Source organism: Aristolochia californica, unplaced genomic scaffold (genome assembly GCF_029961685.1).
Source record: "Aristolochia californica isolate CCGP_79_NKW_82.1479 unplaced genomic scaffold, dmAriCali1.0.hap1 SCAF_8, whole genome shotgun sequence".
Lineage (NCBI taxonomy): Eukaryota > Viridiplantae > Streptophyta > Magnoliopsida > Piperales > Aristolochiaceae > Aristolochia > Aristolochia californica.
This window is the reverse complement of record NW_027182279.1, coordinates 14,797,812-14,809,095: the sequence shown is the minus strand read 5'-3', so window position 1 is coordinate 14,809,095 and position 11,284 is coordinate 14,797,812. Positions and strand designations below refer to the sequence as shown.

General features: G+C 39.6%; 2 protein-coding genes across 2 annotated transcripts; one reads left to right on the top strand and one right to left on the bottom strand.

Moving 5' to 3' along the window:
* Positions 1-3,924: 3,924 nt before the first annotated feature.
* LOC137938311 (uncharacterized mitochondrial protein AtMg00810-like) lies at positions 3,925-4,653 on the bottom strand. Its single transcript, XM_068783290.1, has 2 exons — positions 4,611-4,653; positions 3,925-4,457 (listed from the first exon to the last, which is right to left on the bottom strand). The coding sequence occupies exons 1-2, from the start codon at positions 4,651-4,653 to the stop codon at positions 3,925-3,927; spliced, it is 576 nt and encodes a 191-aa protein (XP_068639391.1).
* Positions 4,654-9,003: 4,350 nt separating this feature from the next.
* LOC137938310 (uncharacterized) lies at positions 9,004-9,378 on the top strand. The gene has a single exon (XM_068783289.1). It carries the CDS (start codon positions 9,004-9,006, stop codon positions 9,376-9,378), a length of 375 nt encoding a protein of 124 aa, XP_068639390.1.
* Positions 9,379-11,284: the final 1,906 nt, after the last annotated feature.

Here is an 11,284-nt window from a genome sequence, read left to right as displayed (position 1 = left end):
AAGTGAGTTGATTTCATAAAGGTTATCCCTGCGGATACCTCTTGCAACTATGTTCTTATTTTTATCAAGCATAAGAGATTCATTTTTCTTGAACCGTACCTCCAAATCTTTGTCTGTAATTGCAGCTACGGACAACAGGTTTCTTGAGATTTGGGGAACAAGTAGAACATCCGCTATCTTCTTACTTTCTCCATCATCAGACTTAATGGATATGGTGCCTATCCCTTCAACAGGACATCTCGCATTATTCCCGACCACCACGTTCATTGGTTGTTGTAGAGGATTTAAAGAATCGTATAATTCTTTCTTGCTGGTCATGTGTCGGGAAGCTCCAAAATCTAACACCCATGTACTCTTTTGTTGTACATGAGCACTAGAGCATGATTCCTCTGTGACAGTGAATAGAGGAAGCTCAATTTCTGCAGAATTTGTAGATTCTCTGTTATTCCAGTTTTGTTTCACTGTGCCGTTCTTCTCATCGTGGATTCGTGTTCTACAATCTTTGACAGCATGGCCCTTCTTGTTACAGTAATAACACAATCCAAAGAACTTATTACTCTTTGGTTTCTTCTTTGTTTCATTGCTAACCTTTGCTTTTGCTGTGAAGGCAAAGTCAGACTGATTGTCTCTACCTTTTAGCCTCATCTCCTCCTCCATCAATAAGGCAGAGAAATCTTCAAAGGTCAACGGATGATCACGAACTTGTGTATTGAGTGCTGTCACGAGGCCGTCAAATTTTTGCGGCAGTACTCGAATACATCTTCGAGCAAGTTCCTCTGTTGACTTGGCTATACCAACAGAAGCCATTTTATCACGTAGGTTTTTCATCTTAGTAATAAAAGACTCTGCTGCCTCATCTTCACTTAATCTTTCAGCAGCAAGTTGATTTTCCAGATTTTGGATACGAGTCTGGTTACTCGTTTCATACTGATTTTTCAGTATGTTCCATGTTTCATTCGCCTTCGAAGTATGTTGAATCAGGGTAAGGACAGAATATTGAATACTTGTGACAATTGCACAAAGTGCATCAGCATTCTTCCTTCTCCAATCTTTGACGAGCTGAGGATTAGGAGGAGTGATCTTTTCACCATTGGTGACAACAACAGGTTCAGCATCAACTCCCAGAACTATATCAAGAAGTTCATAGGAGTCCAGAATCGTAGTGATTTTGAACTTCCACAGGAGATAGTTCGTGCCATCAAGTTTGCCTTCTGTGAAAGCTAGGTGACGAATACCTATTGCTGGTACATAACTAGAACAATAAAATAGAGTAATGAAGAAGGAATAGCTCTCATTTTCTGGATTCCAATGCTGCTGAAGAACACCTCTATTTATAAGTGTTTTTCATGTAGGAAGCTTGTAGAGCAAGCCATCTAGGAAGCTTGTAGAGCACACCATCTAGGAAGCTTGTAGAGCAAGCCATCTAGCTGTCCTCCACGTTGGCACTTGGTGATGCAATCGTGACACGTGCATACTGTGGGATCAGCCCTCTTAAACCCCCGTCGGGGCCGACGCCCCGAACCCTACTATCCGTTTTACAGTTTCTTCACAAGTAACCATTGCGGTCACAATTTGACCTCATCAGCATCTAAGCTGGAACCGTTAACTAATTACTCACTATCGACATTGACGCTCCTCAGACTTGGGGGCCAATGAATACATTACATTAATGGTAACTTGAGAGAGGTGGGCATTGATACACTAACAGAAAATTCTTACCAACAATATTTTTTGGTAAAGCAATTTTTGCCAAAAAAATTGCTTTATGCAACTATAAGACCTTGTTAGTGTATTTTTTAGGAAACGTTGGAAAATTATTTCTAATAAAAATAAGTCTCCATGGATCATCAATGCCTCATATTTCCATGAAAATTCCATGAAACACATTTCATGCTGAAAATTCTTACTAGGAAAATTTTGTGATAAGGCTTTTTGTCTAGAAAAAATGACATTTTACTACTATAAAGCCTTGTTAATGCCATTTTTTAAGGAAATTTTGGAAAGGTATTTCTAGTAAAAATGACCATTAGTGCCTCATTTTTTCTAGAAATCACTTTTATTGTTGATAATTCTTATCAAGAAAATTTTGGTGTAAGGAAATTTTTTTCTGAAACAAATAACTTTTTACATCATTAAGGCCCTGTTACTGCCTTTTTTAGGAAACTTCGGGAATGTATTTCTAGTAAAAATATGTGTCCAGGGTCCATTAATGTCTCATGTTTCTTGGAAACACTATTCAAGCTAAAAATTCTTACCTAGAAAATTTTGTTGTAAGATAGTTTTTGCTGAAACAAATTACTTTCTATAAATCTAAGGTCTTGTTAGTTCCTTTATTTAGGAGACATTGAAAAAGTATTTCTAGTAAGAATACGTCTCCAGGTACTATTATTGCCTTATGTTTCTAGGAAACACTTTTTAAGCTGAAAAATTGTTACTAGGAAAATTTTGAGGTAAGGCAATTGATGCTAAAACAAATTACTTTCTAAAACCAGAAGGCCATGTTAGCACATTTTTTCAGGAAATATTTTTTTAATTTACGTCCCCATGAATAATACCTTAAACAAGGGGAGAGAGAAAGAAATAAGAGAAAAACAAGAAAGATTCTTGGGTTGAGAGAGAAGAAGGCAAAAATAGAAGAGGTTTGGAGAGAGAGCTTCACACGAGAGAAGAGAACTAAGAGACTTGCTTGCTTGATTTCTGAGTTACAATCACCTCTTTTTATAGTTGAGGAGGTGATAAAGTCCATGTACAAGTAATCTTAGGACTCCTAATTACATTCCAACAAGAACTCTCTATGTTAAGCCTATCATGATAATATTACATTATCTATTTAAGAGACTAATTTAACTCAACTTCTAACTCTTCTTTAAGCATGCGAAACAAGATAGATAGCATGCTTGTGGTCTTATCTTTGTGGGTCCCACATGATCTTCCAGCTCATGTTGATGGAGATACCAGCTCGTGGTATCTTTGGGGTCCCACTTGATCCTCAAATCTTCTATTTAATTCCAGCTCATGTTCCTTACTCTTAGCTCGAGCCAATGTTAAGCACCTAGCCAAAACTACCCAAAAGATCGGCCTGTTAGGAGCGGAAGACATAGGTACTTAACCCTAGGACAATAATAGTACAACCCGCCCGCCTGAGCTGATGACCACGGCGACAATAACACAGCAACGAGAGCCGGGTCAGGATCCCATAATCGCTTACTGCCCAACGCTAGAGAAGTGCGGTCACCCTGCGCATGCGGGGACTCGAACGCGGGATGTAGCCCTTGCTCTGATACCAAATGTTAAGCACCTATCCAATACTACCCAAAAGAGCGGCCCGTTAGGAGCGAAAGGTATAGGTACTTAACCCCAGGACCATAATAGCCAACTTGTATGAGGGCCCTTGTTGACATCTCTTGATCTCATGGTGGATTGTACCAGCTAGTGTAGCTATGGTGGGTCCCACATTATAACACCCCCTCAAGCTGGGGGTGACAAAACATCATAGATGCCTAACTTGTTGTACAGGGTGGACAAATTTTTATGAGTGACTGGTTTGGTGAGAATGCTTGAAACCTAATTCTGTGAAGATACATGCTTAAGAGATAAGATGTCTACAGTGAATTTTTCTCGTATGAAGTGACAGTCTATTTCTATATGATTTATTCTCTCATGGAAGACTGGATTAGATGTTATGTGTATTGCAGCCTGATTATCGCAATATAGGGTCATAGGAGCTTCTTTGTAAAATCCCAGTTCAGTAAGAAGAAATTTGATTCGTAGGAGTCCATTGACTGTGTGTGCCATGGCTCTGTACTCTACTTTTGCACTAGATCATGCAACTACATTATGTTTCTTGCTCCTCCATCTAACCAAGTTTCCTCCAACCATCGTACAATATCCTTAAGTAGATTTCCTATCATCCGGCGATCCAGCCTAGTCTACATCTGAAAAACCTTCGATGTTGAAGTGTCCATGATTTTTGTAGAGAAGCCCTCTTCCTAGTGCTCCTTTGAGATATCGTAATATCCGTTCTACTGCTTGCCAATGGTTGAGTTGTGGATTGTGCATATATTGACTTACCACACTGATTGCATATGAAATATTTGGCCTCATTATGCAGAGGTAAATGACTCTTCCCACCAATCTTTGAAATTTGCCGACATCTACCTCTTCTCCGGTACCTACACCTAATTTTGTGTTCGAGTCCATGGGAGTTTCTGTTGGTTTGCATCCCAGCATTCTGGTCTCCTCCAGTAGGTCAAGGACATACTTCCTTTGATATAATATGATTCCATGTCTGGATTGTAGTACTTCAATGCCCAAAAAATATTTGAGCAGTCCGAGATCCTTTGTCTTGAATTCAGCACATATCCATTCTTTTGTCTTCTGGATGCCCTGGGGATCATTGCCGGTTATAATAATGTCATCAACATATACAGCTAGAAACACCTTGCCCTTTGGTGTGTCTTTAATAAATACAGAGTGTTCTTGAGAGCATCAGTGAAATCCGGCCCATATGAGTGCTTGGTTAAAATTTTCAAACCATGCACAAGGCGACTATGTCAGACCATAAAGATATTTTTTGTAATCAACATACGGACTCCCCCTCAACCACATACTCAGGTGGTTTCTACGTATAAATTTCCTCCATGATATCCCCATTAATAAAAGCATTTTTTACATCAAGTTGATACTACCAGGAAGAGTTAGCTGCCAGAGATAATAACATATGTACCGAATTCAATTTGGCCACTAGAGAGAAGGTTTCTTCATAATTAATGTCATAACATTGTATATAGCCTTTAGCAATAAGACGAGCTTTCAACTGAGCTACGAACCCATCCAAATTGTGTTTCACAGTAAACACCCATTTGCAATTGAAAGGTTTCTTATCTAATGGATGTGGGACTATAGTCCATGTCTGATTTTCATAAAAGGGTTGCATTTCTTCATCCATAGCCGCCTTCCACCTTGGATGTTTGGGAGCCTCCTGATAGAATTGTGGAACAGGTATGGAAGAAATAGCAGACAAAACTTGACAACAAACAGGGGATAGACAATGATGAAACACAAAGTTTGTTATTGTTGAATTTATGGAAAAGATAAATACTTCATAGACTTCATTAACTTATTATAATTAGAGTACATGAACCTCTATATATAATAGAGGACGGTAGTAGAGTCCAATTACAATAAAACTTCCTTTGTACCAATTACACCCAAACACTAACACTTGAAAATAAGTCCTAGCATAATTAAATAAATCAATATAGATAAAAGACAAACATAACTCAAAATAGAACTCTTCTAAGACGTGACCATAAGATAAAGATGTCTTTGTGAGTCCTTCTTGATCTTCCAACTTATGTGATTAGGATACTAGCTTGTGGTAATCATGGTGGGTCCTACTTCCTATGTTCTCAGGCCCATCTTGTGGGCCTTCCTTGGTTGTGTGATCCATCTTATAATACTCTAGGATATGTGGGCCTCCCTTGGTCATGTGGGCTTGGGCCTATCTTCCAACACTCCCCCTCAAGCTGAGGGTGAGAGAACAACATGATCTCCTAACTTGCTACAAATGATGTATAGAATCTTTTTGTATAAAATGACACTTCTTCCAATATGCCTTCATTTTCCAACACTCCCCCTCACGATGTTGTGCCATTCCATGAGGCCCTGATAGCATAATATAAGTGAGAATAAAAATCACTCCTAGTCGGTAAGACATTGCTCCATACTCGAATCCTAATGCTGGATGTAGGGCACACTCCATCTTCTGTAGGTAGTGTGTCTATCGACATTGCTCTGAAGTGTCCACCACCGTGTCCCTCAATAAGACAACGACACTCAAGTGGTAGGAGTAATAAAAGCCATTACAGGGGGTAGTGGGTTTATTTATAATGGTCTCCCAATCTGGACATAGACTCTCATGGTATCCCAACCGTGATATTTTTTAGAGTTAAATTTGTCATGGTGTCCCTATCCGGGCACCGACTCTCATGGTGTCCCAATCATAATATTTTTGAGAGTCAAATAAATTATGGTATGAGAAAAGGTACTGAGGCCACCTATTCTTCAATGATAATCTCTCATCCAAAGAGACATAATAGCAGCAACTGTAATGTTACACGACTATCTTCCAACACATATAACACGAAACAAAATAATAAACCTTGTAGAAGGACCCATGAAATAATCATAATTCGATATAAATATTTTTTCTTAGTTGCATAAGCTTCATCTTTTGTGCTCCCCCTTTCTTCAATATTTTTGTCACATAAACTCATCCACAACATATGGAATAAATTACCTCTTTCTTGTACTTTTTCTGCTTCTCCCCTGCAAGCTGGGATGTAATGGCAGTGATCCCAGCTTGAACCAAATATCATAGATGTAGAAATAAGCCCAAATAATAGAGATGTATAAATAATCCCTCATACCATGGAGAAGTAATAAATTTTTATGATATATCAACTCAAAAAGTGTTGCAAAACAATGGGCATAAATTCAAAATTTTCGATGCAACAACATACTTGCATGACCTTTGACTCTTCCAATGTGAATATATCCTTTAAAATAGATCATAATGACATAAAATTTTCTCCTTATGAAACTATAATTAAATACATTTCATCCAAGTATAACTTCTCTTCATAAAATATAATTATCAGAAGATAAATAATCTAATAGATTTTGGTCTCTTTCATCTGGCCGAACTAAGCATTGTTTCTATTAAAAGGATAGTCCCACATACATTAGTGAGTATAAAGATTTTGTATTTATTAGATGGGAAAAAAAGGTTTCCTATGTGGCTAATCATTTTAGGATAAGGCCTTGGACCCAATTTAACATGGTATCTGAGCAAGGTTCTCATATGTGGGCATCCGCCCAAATTATCCATGTGCCACCATGTGAGGGCCTCTACCAAAATTATCCACGTGCCTACACGTGAGGGGGAATGTTAAAAGGATAGTCCCACATACATTAGTGAGTATAAAGATCTTGTATTTATTATATGGGAAAAAAGGTTTTCTAAGTGGCTAGTCTTTTTAGGATAATGCCTTGGACCCAATTTAACTGTTTCTCCTTTTTTCCAAAATGACTATTGACTCTTCCAAGATCAATATCTCCTTATACAAACATCATACAGAGAATTGGTTAAATAGGTAAGAAAATATACTTACATATATTTCGTTATATATATAGTTCTTCATATAAAGTCTCTTTCTTTATAGCATAAAATACCTTGGAGGTTGAAGCTTTCTGCTGGTGCTAGAACCTCTTTTTCAATCAGACCTTTGCTGCTTCAAATATTAATATCTCTTTGTAGATAACTAGGATAAAAAATTGGTTGAATAGGTAAAAGAATAGACTTACAGATATTTCTTTGGATATATATTTCTCCATTTAAAATCTAGTTCTTGATAGCATAAAATATGTAGGAAGTGGAAGCTTGCTGCTGCAGTTCGAACCTAGACTTATGGAATTTATAGAAAAGAGAAATACTTCATAGATTTCATTAACATATTATAATCAAAGTACATGAACCTCTATTTATAATAGAGGAAGGTAGTAGAGTCCAATTACAATAAAACTTCCACTGTTCCAATTACACCCAAACACTAACACTTAAAGATAAGTCCAAGCATAATTAAATAACTCAGTATAGAAAAAAGACAAACATAACTCAAACTAGAACTCTTCTCTAAAGATGTCTTTGTGAGTCCTTCTTGATCTTCCAACTTATGTGATAAGAATGCCAGCTCGAGGTAATCATGGTGAGTCCTACTTCTTATGTGCTTGGGCCTATCTTGTGGGCCTTCCTTGATTGTGTGGCCCATCTTATAATACTCTTAGATATGTGAGTCTTCCTTGGTCGTGTGGGATTGGGCCTATCTTCCAACAGTTATGGGATGAGAAGTAGAGGGCATGGTGCACGATCTGGGCTCTTTTCCAAATTTCAATAGGACGAGTATCATATTGTGGGACAAAAATAACTGGAGAAGATGGACTAACCTCAGTTGAATCCTAAAACTCAGTAGGTGTGGAGTCAGCCAGTGTTTTTGGGGGCTGAGTTGTTTCTATAGCACGGGGCCCAACCGGTTGAGGATGTTGTGGACTCAATAGCAGAATGAGTAATCCAGAGATGACATGGATGAGTCAGTGACTCAGTGGAGTAGTGAAGTACCTTAACCAGTTTATGTTCTTTTAAATTCATGAATGTCAAGTAGGGAGCCTGCGAGGGTAGTATTGTAATAATCTTAAACAATATGCTCGAGCCTTTGCCTTAAGAGGTCATCGAGAAGACAGGAAAGGGAAGAAGAAAGTTACAAGGGATCTGCGGTCTCCTTCAACAAACCAGGGTCAGCATTCCCTTGGAAACCAAGGTGCAGAGTCCCTTTGATGAGCCTGGTTATCCTCATTCTATATCATCCATCTATCCTCTTCTCTCACGTTAGCCATTCCATTCCGTGTTCCTCACAAACCCGTCACCATAGGTAGACCAAAAAGGTCTCGGCATCCTAGTTCTACCCTTGATTTACAAGAAGACCTCTCCCATCGTCGAATCACTCAATCCATGGTCAGAGACCATAACATCTTGGTATCAGAGCAGGTCAATATGGGAGAATAATCTAACAATGCCGAGTTGATAGCAAACATCAGAGAAATGATGCATGTTGAGAGAGAACAGAGCGATGCTAGAGCAACAGCAAGACAAGAGGAATCCGAAGAGCGTTTGGTCACATTTTTGGACAATAGGGTCGCCCAATAGGTACAATTACAAATTGACAATTTATCTAATAGACTATTTGATATAATTTGGGGACAAAGTTCCAACCCACGGGAGGGGGAAAGGAACCCTGTGGCCAGGAAGGGGTACCAGTATGTTGGACGCACAGAGCCACTAGTGTCAAGGGGGAATTTGAGTCCCAGAGGGGGGACCATCCCGACATACACCAAATTGGAATTCCCAATTTTAAGGGATCAGAGGACCCACTGATATGGCTCAACATGTGTGAGAAATTTTTTTCTCACCAACGAACTGCTAACAGTGACAAAGTGGGATTGGCCGCCTTCCACATGCTCAACAAAGCACAGCTATGGGGTCATCAAATAGAACTGGCGTATCTCGAATTAAATTGGCAGGAATTCAAAGATTTATGCTCCATCCGGTTTGGGCGTCCGACTCAAAATAATCCCCTGGGGGACTTGGTGTTGCTACATCAAATCGGCACGGTAGAACTGTACCAAAAAGCCTTCCAGAAGAAATTGGCTAGGGCTAGCAAGGTAGTCAGGGTGGACCAGCAAATCAGCTTGTTTACAACCGGCTTGACAGAGGCCCTTCGTCTAGAAGTGGAGCTCCTTGCTCCTACGGATTTGGGTTGACCAATGAATTGGGCGAGAGCACTTGAAGCCAAACAAAAATTCCAGGCAAGCAAACCTCCATGGCCGGGAGGAAGACAGTCTACAAGCACCCCACATATAGCAACCCCATGGTACAACTCAGTACCTTCCAGTTCTCCTCAAGCTTCCAAGACAAGTCGATCTCAACTGGCATTCATCAGAAAATTGAACAGGGTAGAGAAGGAAGACAGAAGGTCCCAAGGCTTATGTTATAATTGTGATGAAAAATATACCTTTGGACATCAATGCCAGAAATTGTTTTGGTTATAAGTAGAGGATGATGAGGAGGAAGCCCTTGACAACACCGACCCAGTAGAGGAAGAAAACGAACCTAAAATTTCTCTCCACACCATTACCGGCCTCCAATCCACCAAAACAATGCAACTATATGCCCTCGTCAATGAAAAACCACTCCTCAGTTTGGTTGGCCCTGGCAGTACTCATCATTTTATAATCTTCAAAGCGGCTTAGCAATTGCAATTTCCAGTGTAGCCTCATCCAACAGCTTCAATTTCAGTGGCTAATGGAGAAAAACTTCCCAAGTTATGGGATCAGTAAGGCAGTGTTGTTTTCCATTGAAGGTTATCCATTTGAGGCAAAATTTCTGATCATACCACTAGCAGGATTTGATATGGTTCTCGAAATTAAATGGCTGCAAGCTTTGGGGCCCATTTTGTGGGATTTCTCAGCCTTGACCATGAGCTTTGAGATGGCAGGCCAGAAGTACACTTTCCAGGTAGTAAGACTGAAATTCCTCCACACTTACAAGTACTCCAGCAGCAGCAGCCCTCGGCCACGGAGTTAAAAATTTTTTTGGAGGATTATGACAAGGTCTTTCAGCAACCAAAGGGTCTCCCACCTCTGAGACAGTGTGACCATATAATTTCACTGAAGGATAGTTCTGATGTGGTTGTGGTGCAACCCTATCGATATCCCCATCTCCAAAAAGATGAAATAGAAAAACAATGCAAATTGATGCTTGAGCAAGGCCTCATCCAAAGAAGTACATCCCCTTTTTCTTCGTCGGTCTTGTTAGTCAAGAAACAAAACAACACTTGGAGATTTTGCATGGATTATAGGGAATTGAACTCCAAGACTATCAAAGACAAGCTCCCTATTCCAGTTGTGAATGAGTTATTGGATGGATTTCATGGAGCACAAATTTTCACCAAGCTCGATTTGCGCTCAGGCTACCATCAGATTCGTATGTATTCTCCAGATATTCACAAGACAGCATTTCAGACACATCAAGGCCACTTTTGAATTTTTGGTCATGCCCTTTGGTCTCTCCAATGCTCCATCAACATTTCAGGCTTTAATGAATGAGGTATTTACCAATTATCTCCGCAAATTTGTGTTAGTATTCTTTGATGACATACTAATTTTCAGTAAGTCTTGGCCTCAACACGTAGAGCATTTACAACTGGTTTTTCAATTGATTCGATCCCACCGGCTGTATTTAAAGAAGACTAAGTGTACATTTGGGAGAAAACAAGTAGTTTATTTGGGGCATATTATTACAGCGTCAAGGGTGATAGTGGACCCCAAAAAAATTACAGCTGTTACACAGTGGCCTCCACCAACCAATTTCTCAGCTATACGGGGTTTTTTAGGCTTGGCTATAAATTATAGAAAGTTCATTGCCAACTATGCGAGCATAGCAGCACCCTTGTCCAACCTGCTACGTTGCAATGCATTTGTTTGGCATGAGGAGGCCAGCACAGTTTTCCAAATGTTAAAAACAGCCCTTGCCACAACACCAGTCTTACAATTGCCTAATTTTAAAGAGCCTTTCGTGGTTGATTGTGATGCATCAGAAGGTGGTATCGCGGTAGTGCTGCAATAATCCAACCATCCCACTGCCTATTTCAGCCGACAACTGTCACCA

Coding starts and splice junctions, on each gene's coding strand:
- LOC137938311 (XM_068783290.1), bottom strand. CDS start 4,653: ATGGGGATATCATGGAGGAAATTTATACGTAGAAACCACCTGA. Junction 4,458..4,610: donor TATACGTAGAAACCACCTGA/GTATGTGGTTGA, acceptor TATTTATTAAAG/ACACACCAAAGGGCAAGGTG.
- LOC137938310 (XM_068783289.1), top strand. CDS start 9,004: ATGTGTGAGAAATTTTTTTCTCACCAACGAACTGCTAACAGTGACAAA.